The sequence below is a fragment of the Anomaloglossus baeobatrachus genome, assembly GCF_048569485.1.
Source record: "Anomaloglossus baeobatrachus isolate aAnoBae1 chromosome 5 unlocalized genomic scaffold, aAnoBae1.hap1 SUPER_5_unloc_2, whole genome shotgun sequence".
Lineage (NCBI taxonomy): Eukaryota > Metazoa > Chordata > Amphibia > Anura > Aromobatidae > Anomaloglossus > Anomaloglossus baeobatrachus.
This window is the reverse complement of record NW_027441795.1, coordinates 1,351,170-1,373,608: the sequence shown is the minus strand read 5'-3', so window position 1 is coordinate 1,373,608 and position 22,439 is coordinate 1,351,170. Positions and strand designations below refer to the sequence as shown.

The 22,439-nt window shown below is 46.2% G+C and overlaps 1 protein-coding gene across 1 annotated transcript; it reads left to right on the top strand.

The window, feature by feature from the left end:
* The first annotated feature begins 40 nt into the window (after positions 1-40).
* Positions 41-18,928, top strand: LOC142258970 (uncharacterized). Its single transcript, XM_075331513.1, has 6 exons — positions 41-364; positions 448-545; positions 2,808-2,957; positions 3,087-3,266; positions 3,533-3,668; positions 14,914-18,928. The coding sequence occupies exons 1-6, from the start codon at positions 232-234 to the stop codon at positions 16,587-16,589; spliced, it is 2,373 nt and encodes a 790-aa protein (XP_075187628.1). The 5' UTR covers positions 41-231; the 3' UTR covers positions 16,590-18,928.
* The last annotated feature ends 3,511 nt before the right edge of the window (positions 18,929-22,439 follow it).

Sequence of the window (22,439 nt, the reverse complement as noted above, 5' to 3'; positions counted from 1 at the left end):
AAGAAGACCTCTAGTGAGCGCTGTCAGGCCCCTGTGTTTGAGGGATGGGGAAGACCCCTGAGCCCAATCACGGGGCCTCACCCCCCGATACATGAGGACATCAATGACCAGAAAATCCTAGAACTCACCTACAAGATGATTGAGCTGCTGACTGGAAAGGTGACACTGCTGGGAATGCTGGGACATTATACAGTAACGCTATGAAGGGATCGGGGGTGACGGTATCATTGTATGTGTCAGGTTCCTATAAGGTGTCAGGACGTCACCGTCTATTTCTCCATGGAGGAGTGGGAGTATTTAGAAGGACACAAAGATCTGTACAAGGATGTCATGATGGAGGTTCCCCAGCCACTCACATCACCAGGTAATAGACAGGACTAAATACACACGGCCTATAATTATCTGTATGTAAGGAATGAATTCAGTCCCTGTATGTGTCTCCTCCAGCTCTATCCAGTAAGAGGACAATACCAGAGAGATGTCCCCGTCCTCTTCTCCCACAGGACTGTAAACAAGAAGATCCCGATGTTCCTCAGGATCATCAGGTAGATAGAGAGAAGGTGTTATGAAAGCTCCCTATGATGTGTAGACGGCTGTTAAGATCTTGTGCTCAGTCTTGTTTTATCCTCTCCGGGGCTGGTGGTGAAGGTCGCCGCTGGGATGGTGTCGCTCATCACAGGCAGAGTGGGGTTACCTCAGGGAGGATGACTGAAGACGAACGGGGGTGGTGGTGGTCCCCATTGGCGCTGCAGCGCTGGGTGCCGGAAAAGAAGAGGCAGAGACAGGGGCTGCGTTTCCAGGTCTTTTACTCACTGGTAGTTCAGGCGCTGCCCCAGAGTACCGTTCTCCACCACGATAGACTCCAGCCAATACCAATTCTGTGGAAGGTCAGATCTGGTGTATGTCAGTCTGAGCCCTTCCTCCTTTGTTGCGCTAAGTATTGGATCCCCGTGGCGTGAATCACTTGGGGATCCTGGTGTCAGTAAAGTGTCCCATTCTGTATGCTGATAGCGCGATTCCGATGTGGGACTGGTCCAAGACCTCAGCTCTGGATCCTATATGCTATTTGGCTGCAGACTCGGTGGGACAGATCCGGTGACTCTTCTAGTCATTCCTGTGACCCTTGCAGAGTTGGTAGACAACGTGAAGTATATCTGCCCTAGAGTTTTGTACCCCGACAGCGCAGGTCCTGTGGAAACAGCCGCCTGCTTCTCCCCAGTGACCGTGTTTAAACACCTTGGCCCACAGAGCTGCCTCGCGGCACATCCGCTCTGCTCCGTGTCTACAGCTGTTCCCTCCTTTGTAGATGTGTTGTGTGTTCCAAGCTGTTGCCTCCAGCCGCTGCCATCGGCTGGTTCACTACTATCACTAGGTTAACCTTCTCTTCCCATTGTGTGCTGCTGACTCCCCCTGGTGGTTCCTTCTCCCTGACCCTGGGTCCCAGCTCCTGTGGATCAGGGAGCCCGTGGTGCGGTGGCGTCCTGTAAACTCACCGCTGTAGTGACCTCCTACTGTGACCCAACCCTGGCACGGTCCCCATTGGGGAGGGAAACCCATTGTAACTGTGTGTATGTGTGTTGGTGGAACCGGTACCGACCCTCCTTGGACTCGGGATAAGTACGAAACCCTACTTGAGGTGCAGTACCCTGTGGCGCCTGATGCCTCAGTGGCACCACAGCAGGATTAGAGCTGATCATAGATGTGACTTCTCCATCTGACTGTGACTTTTGGATCACATTTATCCCGTTCTCTACACTGAACACTTACATCAGGTTTTCGACACCAGGTTATCAGACAGAGAGAGGTCGCCCCTATCCCATGGGTCAGAAGGTCAACGCGCCAGCCAGCACTACTTGGATCTGCTTTGCTTTCCACTTAGCTGTGCAGACGAACCTTGTGCTGGTGCTGCTAGGGTTAAGCGGACCCTGGTGTCTTTCTTGGCTTACCATCCTGAGTTGTCTCTGCTGTTCTGATTTTTGCACTCCTCCCTGGTATAAGTTCTCACCACTTTACCTCAGTAGTTGCCAGGGATAACTTGCTTTTCCATGGTGCTGGCATGAAGGTGAGAGCCATGGAAAGAGAAATTGTTTTGAATTTGATCCTGGAGATTGCTGCTTGGAAGTTTTCTTTGGTGTCTTCCTATTGATCATCTCCCTTTTTATTCATTTCTCTTCCATCCCCCTTTTTTACCACTTGTTGTTTGGGAATGCAGTTTCTTTTTCCTTTTGTGTCATTATCATAAAGCAGGACTAGTGTTCCTCCTGCCCTGCTCATTAGACACGGTTGCGATTAGGGTAAAATACGTAATTGTCGCACGACATGAAAGAATCTGTCTTGGGACATCGGGGAGCTGAGGATTGGTCAGAGTAAGTGACAGGGTTTATCCTTCCTGTTCTTGCCTAGAGGCAGTGGTTCCCACTCCATCTTTCTCATGAAACACAGCCTCTTGGTGGAACACATTGGTAACTGGTGCCTACTGTCAGCAAAGTCCAATCTCAAGAGTTTCTGGTGATGACTGGGTAGGCACTTAATGATGCCCCTCTGGATAAGCCTGGTTCAGGGCGCAGTGAGGCTACATCCCTTCTCCTCAACCTATTAGCATGACAGGTTTACATGTAATTCTTCAAATGACATGATTCAGATGAAACCCCCAAAAGATCCATTCACTGTAATGAGGCAGCAGAGTTAGTCTGGACTCCTCATGGCAGTGCGTCAATCATCCCTATCTAGTGAAAGGTTATCTCCAAAAATTGTATTATTACAGCGGATTCTTTATGATGTTACATCGTCATCTTCTCCCCATTCAGGGTCCTACAATATCGGATCCTCTCAGTGGAGATCTTCTATATAAGAGAATTCTCCTGATTGACTCATCAAGGATGGATATGGACAGGGACAAGATGGCGGAGAGGATATTACACCTCACCCTAGAGATCCTCTTCCGGCTTACTGGAGAGGTGAGAGATTCTGATGACGTCACATTACATCATTCTTATCTATGGGAATAACAGATGGACAGAACTGGAGAGGTGAGGACTCTGGAAATGTCTGGAGTGAGATTTATTACTGTGTCTCTCCATAACCAGGATTACACAGTAGTGAAGAAGACCTCTAGTGAGCGCTGTCAGCCCCCTGTGTTTGAGGGATGGGGAAGACCCCTGAGCCCAATCACGGGGCCTCCACCTCACCCCCCGATACATGAGGACATCAATGACCAGAAGATCCTAGAACTCACCTACAAGATGATTGAGCTGCTGACTGGAGAGGTGACACTGCTGGGAATGCTGGGACATTATACAGTAACGCTATGAAGGGATCGGGGGTGACGGTATCATTGTATGTGTCAGGTTCCTATAAGGTGTCAGGACGTCACCGTCTATTTCTCCATGGAGGAGTGGGAGTATTTAGAAGGACACAAAGATCTGTACAAGGACGTCATGATGGAGGTTCCCCAGCCCCTCACATCACCAGGTAATAGACAGGACTAAATACACACGGCCTATAATTATCTGTATGTAAGGGATGAATTCAGTCCATGTTTGTGTCTCCTCCAGCTCTATCCAGTAAGAGGACAACACCAGAGAGATGTCCCCATCCTCTTCTCCCACAGGACTGTAAACAAGAAGATCCCGATGTTCCTCAGGATGTGTCTCCTCCAGCTCTATCCAGTAAGAGATATCTACTCATGTACTTTCTGCACTAATTTTGTGTTTACATTTTTAGGCTTTCTGCTCTGTTTTTTTCAGCTGTATTTTCTTTGCTTCTGCTTCTTCTGCTGTTTGCTTCTAGTGTCTTCTCTATGTTGTTATGAAGGCAACTTAAACACCTGCAGAGGGTTCATGAATGTTTCCTTGAAATTATGACCTAAACTGAAAATAAGCCCTAACATGATTTTATGGGATTTTTGGAGAATGCTTGAAATATAAGCTCTACTCCAAGAATAAGCCCTAGTTACAGTCAGGAGTTGGGAGGAATCAAACTGCGCAATTTCTGAGGAACCCCACTCTCTTATGGACTACATCAGTTGTATTCTAAGGTTGATTGTTTAAGGACCTTTGATGATTTCAAAGTCATGTGACATGATGTAACCAAAGGTCTCTTAATTGCACGAGTCTAAATGAACTGAACAGGACACAGGCTGGCATGCCGGACTGGTATTAGGGAAAGGGAGAGCAAACTGGACAATTTCACAGGGCCTCCATAATCCTAGCAGCCCCAGTGTTTATATGCCAATTATAGGACTGCTTAAGGACCTTTTTTACATCACATCATGTGACCAAAGGCTGGTGTGTGTGTTCACGCCAATTTTAACCAGCTTTGCCAAAATGGGCAGAGCTTGGCCAGTAGAAGTGAGTGATGCCACCACTTCTCTAATTCATAACAAGCTGCGGCGTTCCCTATGCCAGAAATCTCACTCTGTGACGCCCTGGACTAGCCAGGTCGTCCCAGGTAGTCCCATACACAACACCCCCCCCCCCCCCTAAAAAGGGTACCAACAGCCACCCAAAAACCCTGAGTCACCTCTCTCAGGTTCTGAGGTCCACACCAGGTGGGGGCGTGGCCAGGCGATTGACCACGCCCACCGACGAGTTCTGATGGCCTGAGACAGGAAAAACAGAAGAGAGTTGACAGTGAAAGGGAGAGGAAGGAGAGGAGTAGGGAGAGCGAGTTTGGAGTAAAACTTCTGTCAGGGGTCTGGGTAGGAGCCCAGACACCCTGTGGCCAGAAGGCAGACGGTGATGACCGTCTGCAGGAGTCGGGATTACGGCCGGTGGAATCGTAGGGACCGGGGACGGGTGGTGACCCGCCGGTACCGAACCGGGAAGCCGATTGGAAACCGGAGCACCAGAAGGGGTACTCAGACCCAGTACGAAGCCCAGAAGCCACTGGACCGAGTCGAATTGACTGATTGCGGTCTGGACCCAAGGTCCTTTCCCAACCAAGGCCTCACTGAGGATAACAGCCCTACGATAGGGATAGAGAGCCACCGCCACGGCTAGAGATCCAAAGGGCCAGCGTCTGCAGGCAAACGGGTTCCCCAGCACACCAACAGCTGGGGAGCGGACTACCGTCGCTGAAGCGAAGGCAGCAAAGTTGACAACAGCAGGTGCAGGAGAAAGGCGACCACCACTAACCCGACAACAGGAGAGAAACGCAGCCGGCTGCGGGCACCGTCCACCATCTTGTTTTGGTTTACCAGAGACTCCATCGTGTTTGTCATAGTGAGTACACCAGTGCCCTCGGGCCGAGCGCCGCACCGCACCACACCAACACTGCCTTACACCAGCACCACATCAGCGACTCTCTCCCTGGGCCACGGGACCATCACCCCCTACCCACGGAGGGGTTAACACCAAGCTCCACCACACCGTTCCCGGGAGCCTAGTTAACGGCAGCGGTGGTGTCCATCTACTCACCACAACCCGTGGGTGGCGTCACGAACTCTAACACAAATCCCCAAAACAAACCACCCCTTTTCGGAGAGGGACGGGACCCCCGGGTCCGTGAGGAGCTTGAGCCACCCCACCGACGAGCACGGATCTGAGTGGCTCGGCAGCCGGCCGAGCCCCGGGGTGGTACAACTCCAGTCCATGATGTCATTTGTCAGTGTCCATTGCCGGTCTTGATGAGTTGGAGCCCTAATGTTTATCTGCACAGACTGCAAGACCCTGCTACCTGCTTTGGTTATAAAGCCCAAGGATAGGCCATCAACGTTACAGTCCCAGACAACCCCATTAAATATCCGGCATCTGTCTGTAACTATTTTATGTTCGTCTTTGATAAAAAATTCTTTGAAATCGTCAATGTTGTGGATCAATGTGACAAGGAGATTTTTGCAGGTTTTGCCAACTGTCATGGCGGTGTCAGGATCTGTGGCAATTATAGATTCTGGTACTCTGCATGTTCACTTCTCTGATATCTGTGAGCAGCGCAGGGAGACGCAGGCATGGAACCACAGGCTTGGGCAGGCTAGCAAGAATTATTCTCTGCTGGGCAGCTTGTTAATGTCTTTGATCACATGCTGTAGAGGAGAAAGTATCTATCGCTCCCCTTCTGTATATGCTCGCTGGACTATTTCATTAATGCCAACTATAGGTTACCTATACTGCTCTGGTGAGGTGTTGTGACCCAGACTTACAGGTGGTTGTTGTATATTATTACTGTGAGCTGTTGTGGTGTTAACCCTTGTTGTCTTTTTGTTGCTGCCTTTCTGTTCTTGCTGTTTTCCTTAGTCTCTTACTCTTTATTTCTGTGAGTTTGCAATGTGTTTCATCTGTCTTAATCTGTGTTTCCATCATATTCCTGCCCCATAACTTCCCCGGGGGGATAACAGATTAGATTTGGTCAGGAGAATAGTAAGGCACGGGACTCGGGCATCTCCATCTTCAGGGGTAATCAAGAGGTTAGGAACAGCTTAGGGTCCCATAGCGTGAGGGACTGTATAGGAGCCCCCTGTCCCTCATTATCCTGAAGTCACATTGTGACAATCAATCAGATTATTTAATGTAGCACATTCCAGAGAACAGGTGCTAGTAATGGGAGATTCAAATTAACGAAGATGTAACTGTGACGCCCTGGCCTATCAGGTCGTCACAGAGTAACAAGTAGTGTGCAATCTGCCCTTCTGCATGGCACCTGCATCCGCCTTGGTTATGGGTCCCTGTCCATCGGTGTTGCTAAGAGCAGGCTTATACAAATCCTGGGAACAATCTGCACCACACCCAACACACCCCCCATTGGGCAACCTGAAGAGAATAGGGCCACCCACTTGGAGAGTTGGTAAGGGAGGGTCAGAAGTGTTAGGAGCATGCCAGTTGTGCAGTGACTCTTACAGTGAGAGGTCACACAGTGGAGCTGGGCTTCTGTACCAATCCCAGGTAGCAGACGTTGGTCTGGCCTGGTGGGAGCTGGAACCCTGGTCGCATTGGATCGTTTCAAGGGGCACTGTAGTGCCACAGAGGGCAGTCCGGCGGTCTTGTGCCATCTCCGGGCAGGGGCCAAAGCACGATGGGGTATGCGGACCCTAGGCCGGGAAGTAGCTTTAAGTGTCCTGGTAATTTACCCGACGAGGACGGAGTCTTCAAGAGCCGTCCTCCACGTGCTCCAAAATTGGGGTACTAGCACAACGAGGGGGATAGGACTTCCCAAATACTGTCCAGAAAATCCCAAGCGTGAACCCTGAGAGCAAGCTCATTCCGTTAGCCATAGTGGTGAGCTGGACCCAACTAGTTTCACACTACAGGGGCCACTTAGAAAGAAGGTGCCACGGAAAAAGGTTACAGGCTAACAAGCAACACCAACGGGCACGGACCCAGCGTGCTCCAGCCTTGCTGCAGCAGTGCTCAGGACTTTGGTTTACAAGTTGTCGGTGCTAGCATTATTGGACTGAGTGAGTACGCAGTGACCCTTTACTCCCCGACGGTCCCCTTATCATCACCACCAAGCCTCGGGGCATTCCCCCCTACCCACGTAGGGGTTAAAACACCTGGCTGCAGTAGTATCGCCACCGGGTGCTCCCAACGGCAGTGGTGGTACTCCACCTTACCACACACCGTGGGTGGGGTCACGAACTCTTACTAAAACTGTCCCTTGTAAATACCCCCCTTTTAGTTTGAGTGACCGCACGACCCCCTCTGGTCTGGAGACTCTTAGAGCCACTGCGGATCCGGATCCGAGCCGTCCAACTGCTGTCGTGGGGGCGGTACACCTCAAAAGCGTCACAAACAGGATACGAGCAGGACCCACTTACCTGCATGACGTGCGCCTTAGAACCGAAAACTGCGAGTCAAAATTCTGTATCCCACCAATTCTGCCACTTTTCCACCATTTTCCGCGCCAAAACGCCATCTTCCCCGTGAAAGCGCACAAAGCAGAAGCCCCGCCCTTCGTCCTCAGCGAGAAACAGGAACCGGAAGCTCCCAGAGGGCCATAGCGCGTGAAAGAGTGCTGGGAGAAAACCGAGTGGGCGTGCCGGAATGTAGCGAAAGAGAACCAGGGACACCAGGACTCTGCCATAACGTTCCTGACCACACAGAGGCAAGATGGCGGAGCGGAGCTGGTCACCGGAACGTGCTGTTCCCGGGGCCGCGACTTGTATAGAGGAAGAGACGGAGCATTTGTGCAGGAGAATGCGGACGCAGTTTCTGTTGATACTGAACCACTGGAGGGAAGAGATGAGGAGCCTGGCGATGTCTGTGCGAGCCCCTGAGATGGAAGTCCCACGAGAAGAGATGATAAGCGGTTACCCAGTCCCTGTCGATTACCCTAATCCGGCCACTCAAGCTGAGGGATCCGGACCGCCCCCGCTTACGGCGAGCATTCCACCGTCACCTACTTCGTCCTCGGCGGACGCCGAGCTGCCCATGCCAACCCCGGCAGCGGAACTTTCGGTGCCTTTGAACAGAGCTCCAGCTGCAGAAACCACCGTGCTGTCCCTCATCCCTGTCATTACAGCGGTCATCCGGACCCCGGCCAGACCAGACTCGGCCGCATCTCCGGGCCTGTCCTCAGTGGTGGAGCACCCGGACCCTGCAACCCCGGCTGCGGAGCATTCAGTTCTTCAGTCCGTCAAGGCGGAAGTGGAGCCTGGAGCTACACCGGTTCCACTGCCACGCGGCGTCTCATCGGCTGTTGGGGCCGCAAAAGTTCACTTAAAGCTAGAGCCAGCTAGGGAGTTGAGACTGGACGCTGACGCCCACTTCTGGAAACGACACCACCAGAAGTTACAGATGAAGATGACAACACCGCACCAGCGACGACGGGAGATTGCTGCCCGCACTGACCAACAGAAGTTGAAAGACTGGGGCTGGTATGCCCTGGAGGTAGAGCGGCACGTTTTGAGTGATGGCAAAGTCATGCCGGCCTCTGCAGCCGGGCGTCCGCGATAATGGTTGCGGTACCAGGCCATGTAAGAGTTATGAGTGTTTAAAAATGTTAATAATACCAGTAGTTTTACGAAGCCATAGAACTGTTAGGTATCAGTGTTTTTGTTTATTGTTTTTCACAGTTTATTTTTCATATAGAAACTGCTAGCAAATGAGTGTCTTAATTAACCAATTTTAAATGAACGGAGAAGTTACCTGATTTTCAGCCAGATTCTCTACAGTGTGTACACCCGGTACATGGACTTTGTTCGTTCTATAGTTAAGTAAATATGGACCACGGTCACAGGACTGGCGTGACCAACACGAACTTGTGTCTTGTATATAGTTTCACCTCCTGTGCCAACCAGAGTCATCTGACACATCACCTGGGACCTTAACCTGGTCACGGACCCACGGATAGGTATCCTGAGGTCAGGTTGTTTGGGTGGCAGGTTATTGGGATCCGGGACATTGGGACTGGACTGTCACAGGAAGGGGCTGAAAAGGAGTAGGTTGAGTCTCCGCTCCCATTAAAACCAGTAGCGTCCCCCTGTTGGCAGATGAACTCTTAACAGTTGTAACGTTTAAGTGACGAGCCTCCCCTGCGTGGAATGAACCTGTAAATAAAATGTTAACCCTTTCTATCCATTTTAAACAGTTTGAAAAAAATAAAAACTAAATTTCTGGTGTCCTGTAGCTCGGGGACGAGCTACGTTAAACCAAAGGGGAATGTGACGCCCTGGCCTATCAGGTCGTCACAGGGTACTGTGACTCTTGCACTGAGAGGACACGCAGTGGAGCTGGGCTCTTGTACCAATCCCAGGTAGCAGACGTTGGTCTGGCCTGGTGGGAGATGGAACCCCGGTCGCAGGGGATCGTTTCAAGGGGCACGGTACTGCCACGGAGGCGGCGGCCTACGCGGACCCTAGGCTGGGACGTAGCTTCAAGCATCCTGGTAATTTACTCGACGAGGACGTTGTCTGCAAGAGCCGTCCTCCACCCGCTCCAAAATCTGGGTACTAGCGCAATGAGGGGGATAGGACTTCCCAAATACTGTCCAAAAAATCTCAAGCGTGAACCCTGAGAGCAAGCTCATTCCGTTAGCCATACTGGTGAGCGGGACCTGACTAGTTTCACACTACAGGGGCCACTTAGAATGAAGGTGCTACGGAAAAAAGTTACAGGCTAACAAGTAACACCAACGGGCACGGACCCAGCGTGCTCCAGCCTTGTTGCATCAGTGCTCAGGACTTTGGTTTACAAGTTGTCGGTGTCAGCATTATTGGACTGAGTGCGTACGCAGTGACCCTTTCCTCCCCGACGGCCCCATTATCATAACCACCGAGCCCCAGGACATTCTCCCCTACCCACGGAGGGGTTAAAACACCTGGCTGCCATGCCATCGCCACCGGGTGCTCCCAACGGCAGTGGTGGTACTCCACCTTACCACACACCGTGGGTTGCGTCACGAACTCTTACTAAAACTGTCCCCTGTAAATACCCCCCTTTTAGTTTGAGTCACCACACGACCCCCTCGGGTCCGGAGACCCCTCGAGCCACTCCGGATCCGAGCAGCCCGACTGCTGTCGTGGGGGGTACATAACTCTTAGATAGGGATGGGCGATCCCGATTTTGTAAAGATCAGGGATCGTACTGATCACATAGTGATCGTGTGCACGATCCTGATCACAAGCTTTCCTGGAAAGCTCGTGTTACAGATCGGTCCAGGGGCTGTAAAAAGAAAGCACATTATTAAAATAAAAACCATTATGATCATACTTACAGGTCCCGCGACGCATCCTGCAGACTGTCTCCCAGCCGCTTTTGCCTCCGCGTCCGTCCGATCATTGCTGTGCCGCCCGGTAACTAACACTGGACTTACATGACCTTCATTGATGTCATACCCATGTGATCAGCTGGTGTGAATGTTGTACAGTCATTGGCTTACAGACTGGTCACATGACTATGATGTTTTCAAAGGTCCTCTTAACTTCCGGGGGTATTCACTGCACTGCTCGTCACTCGGCAGTCATCGGCTGTTTTCGGCCGTATTCGCGGTGACGTCAGGGTTCACCCAAGTCCATGGCTCATAGACTAGATTGAACTTTGACTGTCACTGTGCGAGTGTCGCATCGTATCACGGCACTCAATCTCCGGACAGCAGCGGGTCGGCTGCATGCGTTTCCATGCAGCTAATGTGCTCTTGTTCTGAGATCAGTCTGTGTGGGGTGATGCCTATGCGAAACGCAAGTGCAATCATCCCCTCACTGTCAGTTTGCTTCTTGCTCTGTACAGAACGATGTAGCAGAGCTGACAATGCTCTCTGCTTCTCACTGTGTATAGACTGTGTCTGTACAGAGTGATGAAACTGACAATGCTCTACCTATGGATTACGTCAGATTTAGGATTTTTTTATTATAAAGATGGATTCTCTAAATGTTTTTTTTGTTATATTTCTAATAAAAAAATTTTTTCTCTGTGTTGTATTTTTTGTACTGTTTACTAGAAATTCATGGTGGCCATGTCTAATTTGGTGTGACTCCATGAATTTCGGGCTTAGTACCATCTGAGAATACAAAACTGATATTAACCCCTTTATCACCCAGCGTGCCACCGCCACCAGGGTCACTGGATGAAGGAACAATGCGACATTTCCAAGGGCGGCTGCGGGCTGCCGAGAATCCCAGCCCCTAGCTGACTGGCTGTACCTGACTGGCGATCAAAATACAGCGGGAACCCACCCATTTTTTTTTTATTATTATTATTTTTAAATAATTTTAAAAAAATAAATAAATAATGGGCTTCCCTGTATTTTGATTGCCAGTCAGGTAAAGCCAGGCAGATGGGGTGGAGGTGGCAGCCCGTAGCCGTCCGCTTCATCTGCGCTTAGTATCAAAAATACCACGGAGCACTACGGCATTTTTTAAAATTATTTATTTTTATACATCTATATATTGTGTACATTTTATTTATAAAAATATGTATTATATATATATTTACACACACAGCTTTGGCAAAAGTTAAAAGACCACTGCAAAATCTTCAGTTTTTCTCTTCATAGGTATATTTTTGAGTAAAATGTTAATTGTTGTAAAATAAATACAAAATGTTTTGGTTGGAAATTCGGAGACGTTGTCAGTAGTTTATAGAATAAAAGAGCAATTTACATTTTAATTAAAAATATAAAGAAAAGAAAAAATCAGAAAAACTGAAAATTTTGCAGTGGTCTTTTTTAATTTTTGCCAGAGTTGTATATGTGTGTGTGTGTGTGTATATTATATATGCATATGTACATATATTTATATATGTACATATATATACATATCTATCTATCTATCTATCTAAATAAAATATATATATATACACACATATATATATATATATATATTTGTATAAAAGTAAATAATTTTAAAAAATGACGTAGCACTTCGCAGTATTTTTTATTCTCAGCGCACATAAGGAAGATGGCTACAGGCTGCTACCCTCATCTGCCTGGCATTATCTTGGCTGGCAATCAAAATACAGGGAAGCCCTTTTTTTAAAGTTTTTTTTGCCAAAAAAGAAAAAAAAATGACATGAGCGTCGCCATATTTTTGTATGCTAGCCAGGTACAGCAGACAGGTACGGGCTGCTCCCAACCCCTAGCTGCCTATTTGTACCTGGCTGGGAACCAAAAATATAGGGAAGCCATTTTTTTAATTATTTCATGAATTTCATGAAATACTTAGAAAAAAAAAAAAGATGTGTGCTTCGCCCAATTTTTGTATCCAGCCAGGTACAACTAGGCAGCTGGGGAATGGAATCCACAGCGCAGGGTGGCCCAAGCTTTCTGGGCCCCCAAGCTGCAAATTGCAGTCCGCAGCCGCCGCCATCTTCTGGCGCTGTATCCAACTCCTCAGCGGCCCTGGTGGTGGGTGGCAGGCTGGGTAATAAGGGGTTACTACCAGATTTGTTCTACCAGCTGGTGTTAAGCCCAAGATTCTTAATATCAGGCAAGTTTGATCCGGCCATTAAGAATCTCCAATAAAGGGTTAAAAAAAAAAAGATACCACACAGAGAAAAAATACTTTATTAGAAATAAATAAACAGACATACTTAGGGACTCCATCTTTATTACTCCCTCTCACCCCTCCACGATCCTGGTCTTCTGTCACCGATCTAGCTCTGCTATGTTAGAATGCACGGGGGAGGAAGAGCGCTGCTGCTCCCGCACTGTCTAATTGCTCAATGAGTGATCAGAGGCTGCGGGTTGGTAAGCGGTGATGTCACTGCTGCCAACATTGTCATAGTAAGCTAACGAACCGGTTACTATACTATAGTAACAGTGATCTCCAATCAACTGATTCCCGACGCCACTATTCATCACCGGCTGTGGCAGCCAATCCCTGCATGTGGGCTAACTCTGTAAAGAGCGCCAACGTGCAGGGAGGGAGTGCCGAGCATGTGCCCGAGCATCTCTCCGGTACACGGCGGTCGCCGAGTTTACTGAGTACTGAGATGCTCGGGCAAGCACCGTGTACCGGCGAGCATGCTGACACTTTAGGACCTTTGCATGATGTCATAATCATGTGACCCAGTCTGTAGCCAATGAGATAATACAACATTCCCACCTGACTGATCACATGGCTATGACATCACAGGAGGTCCTTTGGTTACCGGGAGGACACCGCGATGATCATACTTGGAAGCAGAAGCTGCGGGAGACAGAGTGCAGGACGCGTCGCCGGACCTTTAAGTATAATGACAATGTTTATTATTAACTGTATTCTTTATTTTACAGCCCCCCCGCCCCATCCCATAACTGTAATGTCCAAGATCGGTGATCGAACGCAAGATCGTGCTATCTCAATCCCGATCTCGACCTTTACAAAATGATCCGACGAGTCTCCCCGATTCCGACCATCTGGGGGATCGCCCATCACTACAATTAAGCCGCTTTACACGCTTTGGTATCACTAGCGTTATCGTTAGCGATCACATTCGCCCCCGTTGTTTGTGCATCACGGGCAAATCGCTGCCCGTGGCGAACAATATCATTAGGAGGCGTCACAAGGATATACCTTCCTAACGACGTCGCTGTGGGCAGCGAACAACCTCTTTTTTAAGGGGGAGGTTTGTGTGCGCCGTCACAGCGACGTCACACAGTAGCCCACCAATAGAAGCGGAGAGGCGGAGAGCAGACGCATAAACGTCACTTCCACCTCGTTGCCGGCGGACGCAGGTACACTGTTGTTCGTCGTTCCCGGGGTGTCACACATAGCGATGTGTGCTGCCTCAGGAATGACGAACAACCAGCAATCACAAATATCAACGATATTTGGAAAATGAACAACGTGCCAACGATAAACGATTTTTCACCTATTTGCAATCGTTAGCAAACACTCATAGGTGTCACACGCAACGACGTCGCTAACGATGCCAGATGTGCGTCATGAATTCCGTGACCTCAGCGATATATCGTTAGCGATGCCTTAAAGCGGGCTTTACACGCTACGATATATCGGGCGATATGTTGTCGGGGTCACGGATTCCGTGACGCACATCCGGCATCGCTTGATATATCGTAGCATGTAAAAGCTACGAGCGAATGTGAACGAGCAAAAATACTCACCTTATCGTTGATCGTTGACACGTCGCTCATTTTCAAAAAATGGGCGGGATGTTTACGTCCCGCTCATCTCCACCCCTCCGCTTCTATTGGCCGGCAGCTGTGTGACGTCGCTGTGACGCCGAACGTCTCTCCCCCTTCAGGAAGAGGATGTTCACCACCCACAGCGAGGTCGTGCGGGAGGTAAGTACGTGTAATGGGGGTTAATGAGTTTGTGCGCCACGGGCAACAAATTGCCCGTGACGCACAAACGACGGGGGCGGGTACGATCGCTCGTGCTATCGCACGATAGAGCGTACCATGTAAAGTAGCCTTTAGATGTCGAAATTGGACAACAGATTCAGAATACATTTTTTTCTAATTTAATATCTGATGTTATGGTTTAAAAAAATGTACTTTCAAGATAATATTAAAAAATAATAACATTGTGTTTATTTTTAGCAGATGACTGTATTGAGAGTTCAGATGGAAATCTATTATCTTCAGAATTTAAAATAGATGAAGAAAGTATCACACATGATACATATGAAGAGCATGCTGCTGTCCCAGATATACCTCCAGCCCTTCCTCTGAAAGCTTCATCATCAGATCTTTTCAAACAAGTCCAAAATTCCGATTTATCACAGAATTGTAAGCAAAATAAAAGTTACAGAAGGGAAATGGAACATGAAACGGCTCCTACAAGGGTGAAACCATTTTCATGTTCAAAATGTGGGAAATGTTTTACCAGAAAATCACATCTTAATATCCATCAAAAATCTCACACAGGTAAGAAGCCATTTTCATGCCCAGAATGTGGAAAATGGTTTACTCAGAAAATAACCCTTGCTCACCATCAAAGATATCACACAGGAGAGAAGCCATATTTATGCTTGGAATGTGGTAAATGTTTTACTAGTAAATCAAGTCTTCTTAACCATGGAAAACGTCACACAGGGGAGAAGCCATTTTCATGTTCAGAGTGTGGGAAATGTTTTAATTTCAAATCATATCTTGTTAGGCATCAAAGATGTCACACAGGGGAGAAGCCATTTTTATGTTCAGAATGTGGTAAATGTTTTATTCAGAAATCACACCTTGTTAGGCATCAAAGATATCACACAGGGGAGAAGCCATTTTCATGTTCAGAGTGTGGGAAATGTTTTATTCGGAAATCAGAACTTGTTGTGCATCAAAGATGTCACACAGGGGAGAAGCCATTTTCATGTTCAGAATGTGGGAAATGTTTTATTCAGAAATCACACCTTGTTAGGCATCAAATATATCACACAGGGGAGAAGTCATTTTCATGTTCAGAATGTGGGAAATGTTTTATTCAGAAAATAGATCTTGTTGGGCATCAAAGATGTCACACCGGGGAGAAGCCATTTTCATGTTCAGAATGTGGTAAATGTTATATTCAGAAATCAGATCTTGTTGTGCATCAAAGATGTCACACAGGGGAGAAGCCATTTTCATGTTCAGAGTGTAGGAAATGTTTTATTCGGAAATCAGAACTTGTTGTGCATCAAAGATGTCACACAGGGGAGAAGCCATTTTCATGTTCAGAATGTGGTAAATGTTATATTCAGAAATCAGATCTTGTTGTGCATCAAAGATGTCACACAGGGGAGAAGCCATTTTCATGTTCAGAGTGTAGGAAATGTTTTATTCGGAAATCAGAACTTGTTGGGCATCAAAGATGTCACACAGGGGAGAAGCCATTTTCATGTTCAGAATGTGGTAAATGTTTTGTTCAGAAATCATATCTTGTTGTGCATCAAAGATATCACACCGGGGAGAAGCCATTTTCATGTTCAGAGTGTAAGAAATGTTTTAATCGGAAATCAGAACTTGTTCGGCATCAAAGATCTCACACTGGGGAGAAGCCATTTTCATGTTCAGACTGTGGGAAATGTTTTCTTCATAAATCATATCTTGTTGTGCATCAAAGACGTCACACTGGGGAGAAGCCATTTTCATGTGCAGAGTGTGGGAAATATTTTATTCAGAAATCAGAACTTGTTGTGCATCAAAGATCTCACACAGGGGAGAAGCTGTTTTCATGCTCAGAATGTGGTAAATGTTTTACTAAGAAATCAAGTCTTGTTTACCATCAAAAAAATCACACAAAATAAATCATTTTTATGTTCTGAATGTGGAAAATGTAATTCTCAGAAATCAGATCTTGTTAAACATATGAAGAAGCTACACAGGGAAGGAACCTTTTTCACGTGAATAATTGAAATGTTTAAATCAAGTCTTGCCGACCAACAGAAAACAAACAGAGAGGAGCAGCCATTCTTGCGTTCAGAATTTGCCAAATGTTTTTATCATTAATCAGGTCCTGTTGTCAGATGAGTCACACGGGAGAAACCATCATGAAGTACCATAATTCAAAGGGTTTTATCCAAAAATCGGCTACAATTGCTCAAGTAAGAATTGGTGAGAGAGAGAGAACCATTTTCTTTCTTTTTAGAAATTATTGTATTTTTTGAACCATAAGACATAGTTTTTTCCCTATATTCCTCCTTCAAAACCTAACTAAAAAAATGTGGTCATGAAGCACTGTTATGGGTAGGATCTGCTGCTGACACTGTTACGGGGATAAAATCCCCTAATTCTGTACTAATGTCCCCCATACTGGGCCCCTTCCAGGTATATATGTCTCCCATACTCGTATATAGGTCTTTCATCATGGTATATGTTGCCCATCTTTATCCCATCCTGGTATATATGATCCCCATCCGAGTATATATATGGCTCTTGTCTTAGTATATATGTCTCTGTAACAGGGTGAAAATGTACATAAGATAAACTTGTTTGTTAATGAAGTATTGTGTATATATATATGCTATAACTTACATGGCCAAAAGTTGTCACTTAAGGGCAGTCACACTGCTAGACAGTAAGGGGTTACATTAGGTTTCCCTGGTAACGTAAACAGAGACAGTTAAAAGTTCAGTTGAGATCTGGAGACTGCACAAGCAAGAAAAGAGTGACAGGAAGAAGGCTGCAAGAGAGGATGAAGGTTGTTGAACTCCTGTGTTCTGGACAAATAGGATTGCCTGTTTTTTTCTTTGGAGCTCGTACGGCCCCTGACGAGGGGAATTCATCTGAGCGAACGTTTCTCCAGAAAGTGCTTGGATAAGCTCATCTAAGAGTGAATCAGAAGCAGTCTGAGGGAGACCGACGCCATCTTGGGTGGAAGACTTCTGTGAGTATCAACTGACCTTAGACCGATCGGTGTACTAATAGTCAGTTAGGGACAGACAGATAGGAAGAGGACACTTTGAAGGAAGACTATTCTTTGAAAAACTGTTCGCTGACAAGGAGCTGTGCTTGCTTGTTTATCCGGAGGCATTTGCTCTGACCCGAAATTTATCAGAAGTTAAGCTGTGTTGTGCTGATAATAACAGACTATTCTTCCTTTGCTTCATCACACTGTCTGGGGGCAGTGAGGTACAGAGTATTGCATAGCGGTACATGTACATAAATTCACTTGTATCTTACTGTATATGGGAAGTTGGCCGGGTACCCTGATTGAATTGTAAAAATAAGGGAAGGTGGTTGTAAGATTATATCCTTGGAGGGATCACGTGCTGTTATCTGTAGTAGTGCACTCGGGTAAGCCCCATTAATAGATAGGGGAGGGAGCGGTATGGCCGGTGGGGGGAATATAGTCCAGTTCATCTCTAAAGACCGACAATTGAAGTCCTCCAAGTTGCATAAATTGTTATTTTTTTTTATTCCAGGCTGTTGTGGCCCATAAGTTGTAAGAGAACTGGTTTTGTAAATTTTTTTTAGACTTATAAAGAAAACTGTTATTCACCATCTTTGTGTCCCTGGGTGTTCCATAGTGCCATCGTACCTTAATAGTCATAATGACCGGCATCCGGTCGTTACATCCCCATCCTTGTATATATGGCCCTCATCTCGGGCCCATTCTTGTATATATTTCGCTATCACGCTGCACACATAAGAAAATAAATGATTATACTCCCCATCCCTCCGCTCTCCCTGTGCACGGTGTTCTCTTCTGATGCTGGCAAGTGACTTTAGCATGTAAGCTGCGCAGCGCATGACATTACTGCCATGTGCTTCCAGTTACACTTAAGCTGCCGAAATATTCACTGCTCCCCACAGCCGGGATTATGGGCTTGGGAAGCAGTGAATATTCATTCTCTAATAGACACACGTGATCTCCCAGCCACTGCAGTAAGCCAGAGGATTGGTGATCACGTGTACCCAATATTAAAGAGAATGAATATTCACTGCTCCTCAAGCATATAATACCGCTGACCTCTTCATTGGCGCTGATTTCATTGCCTAGAGGTGGCCGGGATTATGGCGTGGGGAGCACTGAGTATTCATTTTCTTTTTTAGCTGGCACACTGTTAGCCCTTTTGAGAGCCTTTAGGAATATTTTTGAATAGTTTTGATACTGGATTATATTTAGATAATTCACTAATCTGAGGTTGCCCATTGCTTTATTTATTAAAAAGCGCAGCCCCAGATTGGAGATAGGAACTCTTAAATATATCACATTGTATATAATTGCATTTCAAATCTTGTTGTTTTGTTAATAAATGCTTGTAAAATATATTTCATGTCTAGTTTTCTCTATTGACTAGATGTGATAATTTTGCCTTTAAACCTTTGGAGTTGGCGCAGACCTGTAGGCAATTCACACAAAAATAGTGAGAGGAGAATTGAATCAGATTATGCATCCTAGATATGTGGAAGTTTTTAAGACGCTCTGGTCCCCAATCATCAAAGCTACAGTGCCTACAAGTAGTATTCAACCCCCTGCAGATTTAGCAGGTTTGATAAGATGCAAATAAGTTAGAGCCTGCAAACTTCAAACAAGAGCAGGATTTATTAACAGATGCATAAATCTTACAAACCAACAACTTATGTTGCTCAGTTAAATTTTAATAAATTTTCAACATAAAAGTGTGGGTCAATTATTATTCAACCCCTAGGTTTAATATTTTGTGGAATAACCCTTGTTTGCAATTACAGCTAATAATCGTCTTTTATAAGACCTGATCAGGCCGGCACAGGTCTCTGGAGTTATCTTGGCCCACTCCTCCATGCAGATCTTCTCCAAGTTATCTAGGTTCTTTGGGTGTCTCATGTGGACTTTAATCTTGAGCTCCTTCCACAAGTTTTCAATTGGGTTAAGGTCAGGAGACTGACTAGGCCACTGCAACACCTTGATTTTTTCCCTCTTGAACCAGGCCTTGGTTTTCTTGGCTGTGTGCTTTGGGTCGTTGTCTTGTTGGAAGATGAAATGACGACCCATCTTAAGATCCTTGATGGAGGAGCGGAGGTTTTTGGCCAAAATCTCCAGGTAGGAGGCCGTGCTATCGATCTTCCCATGGATGCGGACCAGATGGCCAGGCCCCTTGGCTGAGAAACAGCCCTACAGCATGATGCTGCCACCAGCATGCTTGACTGTAGGGATGGTATTCTTGGGGTCATATGTAGTGCCATCCAGTCTCCAAACGTCACGTGTGTGGTTGGCACCAAAGATCTCGATCTTGGTCTCATCAGACCAGAGAACCTTGAACCAGTCTGTCTCAGAGTCCTCCATGTGATAATGAGCAAACTGTAGACGAGCCTTGACATGACGCTTTGAAAGTAAAGGTACCTTACGGGCTCGTCTGGGACGGAGACCATTGCGGTGGAGTACGTTACTTATGGTATTGACTGAAACCAATGTCCCCACTGCCATGAGATCTTCCCGGAGCTCCTTCCTTGTTGTCCTTGGGTTAGCCTTGACTCTTCGGACAAGCCTGGCCTCGGCACGGGTGGAAACTTTAAAAGGCTGTCCAGGCCGTGGAAGGCTAACAGTAGTTCCATAAGCCTTCCACTTCCGGATGATGCTCCCAACAGTGGAGACAGGTAGGCCCAACTCCTTGGAAAGGATTTTGTACCCCTTGACAGCCTTGTGACCCAACACGATCTTGTCTCTGATGGCCTTGGAATGCTCCTTTTGTCTTTCCCATGTTGACCAAGTTTGAGTGCTGTTCACAAGTTTGGGGAGGGTCTTAATTAGTCAGAAAAGGCTGGAAAAAGAGATAATTAATCCAAACATGTGAAGCTCATTGTTCTTTGTGCCTGAAATACTTCTTAATACTTTAGGGGAACCAAACAGAATTCTTGTGGTTTGAGGGGTTGAATAATAAATGATCCTCTGAATAAACTTTTCACAATTTAAAAAAAAAAATAAAAAAAGAAATAACATTCTTTTTTGCTGCAGCGCATTTCACACTTCCAGGCTGATCTACAGTCCAAATGTCACAATGCCAAGTTAATTCCGAATGTGTAAACCTGCTAAATCTGCAGGGGGTTGAATACTACTTGTAGGCACTGTATATGCCAAAAAAATGGTCACAAAAGCACTGAAAAGTCTCAAATTCGGAAAGTTGTGTTAGTATTTGGTGGCTTTTGGCATTTTCACTCCAAAATTGGCAGAGCTTGGGTGGGAGGGGGGCATGACAGCACATCTACTTTAATTCATGATAAGCTGTGGCGTTCCCTTATGCCAGAAATCTCACTCCAATCCCTGAAGGAAGTAATCTTTCTAGCATGACACAAGGAGGCACATGTCACTCGTCAAACGCTCTAGTTTCATGGCGAGTCATGCACCACTTCATCAATCAAGAGTGGCCCCTATATAAATTGGTCTCTTAATGTTATAAAAAATGATCTTTTTACAAAGAATAATTGTAATAAAAAAACAAAAGGATTTTATATGTCTGATATCTAAGGGATTATTTTTGTTGTCAGGCTACCCACAAATAGAGATAAGTGCACCCGTTGAAGTTCGGGATCAGCTTTTTCACTCAGACTTTAGATACAGTTTAGGGATTATCGAATACCAAAATATTCGACTTCGCGAATATCCGACGAATAGGTCGCCACTATTCGACTATTCGTGAATATTCGATACGCAATGTAAGTCTATGGGAAACCCGAATAATTTCACGTTGGACCTAACGCCAAGCTGTGGTGACTGAGGAAAAGGCTGAAATGGATGGGAAAAGGCATAAATAGTATGGGCACAGCCTGTAGAAGGTGCCTGACTGCATTTCTAGTATCTTGGAATAACGTGGTCTAAGCAGTACGCAGCTTTTACCGCCATTACAGCTCTCAAACCAAATTAAAAGAGGGGAAATTGATAAGAAACAGTTTGTAGTGCCTAATCACTTTAACAAAACATAAAATCAAGCCCGGACCTAAAAAAAAACACTTTTGCATATGTTCACACGTTTAGTTTTTTAGAATTTTTCTCCCTTTTTCAATTAGAAAGGGCTCTAATTTATACATTATTTTGGTGTCCGTCTCGCACTTCCTTTTTTGGGACATATTTAACAGCACTTTAAAAGGTCAGCTACAATGTGCCCGTTGGGATGTTGGCCTTGCCCTCCTCCTCCACCAACACCACCGGCTCCAGTGGCCCTCTATTCAAATTGTAGTCAAATGATTCAGTAATGTCTATTTTATGGAAAAAACGCTGGGACATCGAAGCTGATGTTGTTGATGATGATTGTGTAGCGCCCCTGAGACCATCAGGGCAGTACAAGGTACTGCATCCTGTCAATGATTCACAACCACTCCATATAAAGCCGAATAAGGCAATGGAACAAGAGATTCATGCAAGAATAAATATTTATTAATCATCATCAAAATATTAATAAAATGAAAAAGAAAGGAAATCCCATGAGGGACATGCACATGTCTTACAGATAAATATACAGGACACCACATTCATGGTTTAAGCTCAACTATAAATGCCTGTTTACCAAGCAATATGCAAATATTGTCAATTTTATAAATGCAAAAATACTTATTATACGTCAATATTATATACCAATCAATCATCTGTCAAAAACAATCATTCAATTGCTTATTAAAATGATGTACATAAATATATTGCACAATAATTATAAATATATTGCACTAACACTATGACTAAT

Coding starts and splice junctions, on each gene's coding strand:
- LOC142258970 (XM_075331513.1), top strand. CDS start 232: ATGTGTCAGGTTCCTATAAGGTGTCAGGACGTCACCGTCTATTTCTCC. Junction 365..447: donor CCAGCCACTCACATCACCAG/GTAATAGACAGG, acceptor TGTCTCCTCCAG/CTCTATCCAGTAAGAGGACA. Junction 546..2,807: donor ATGTTCCTCAGGATCATCAG/GTAGATAGAGAG, acceptor CTCCCCATTCAG/GGTCCTACAATATCGGATCC.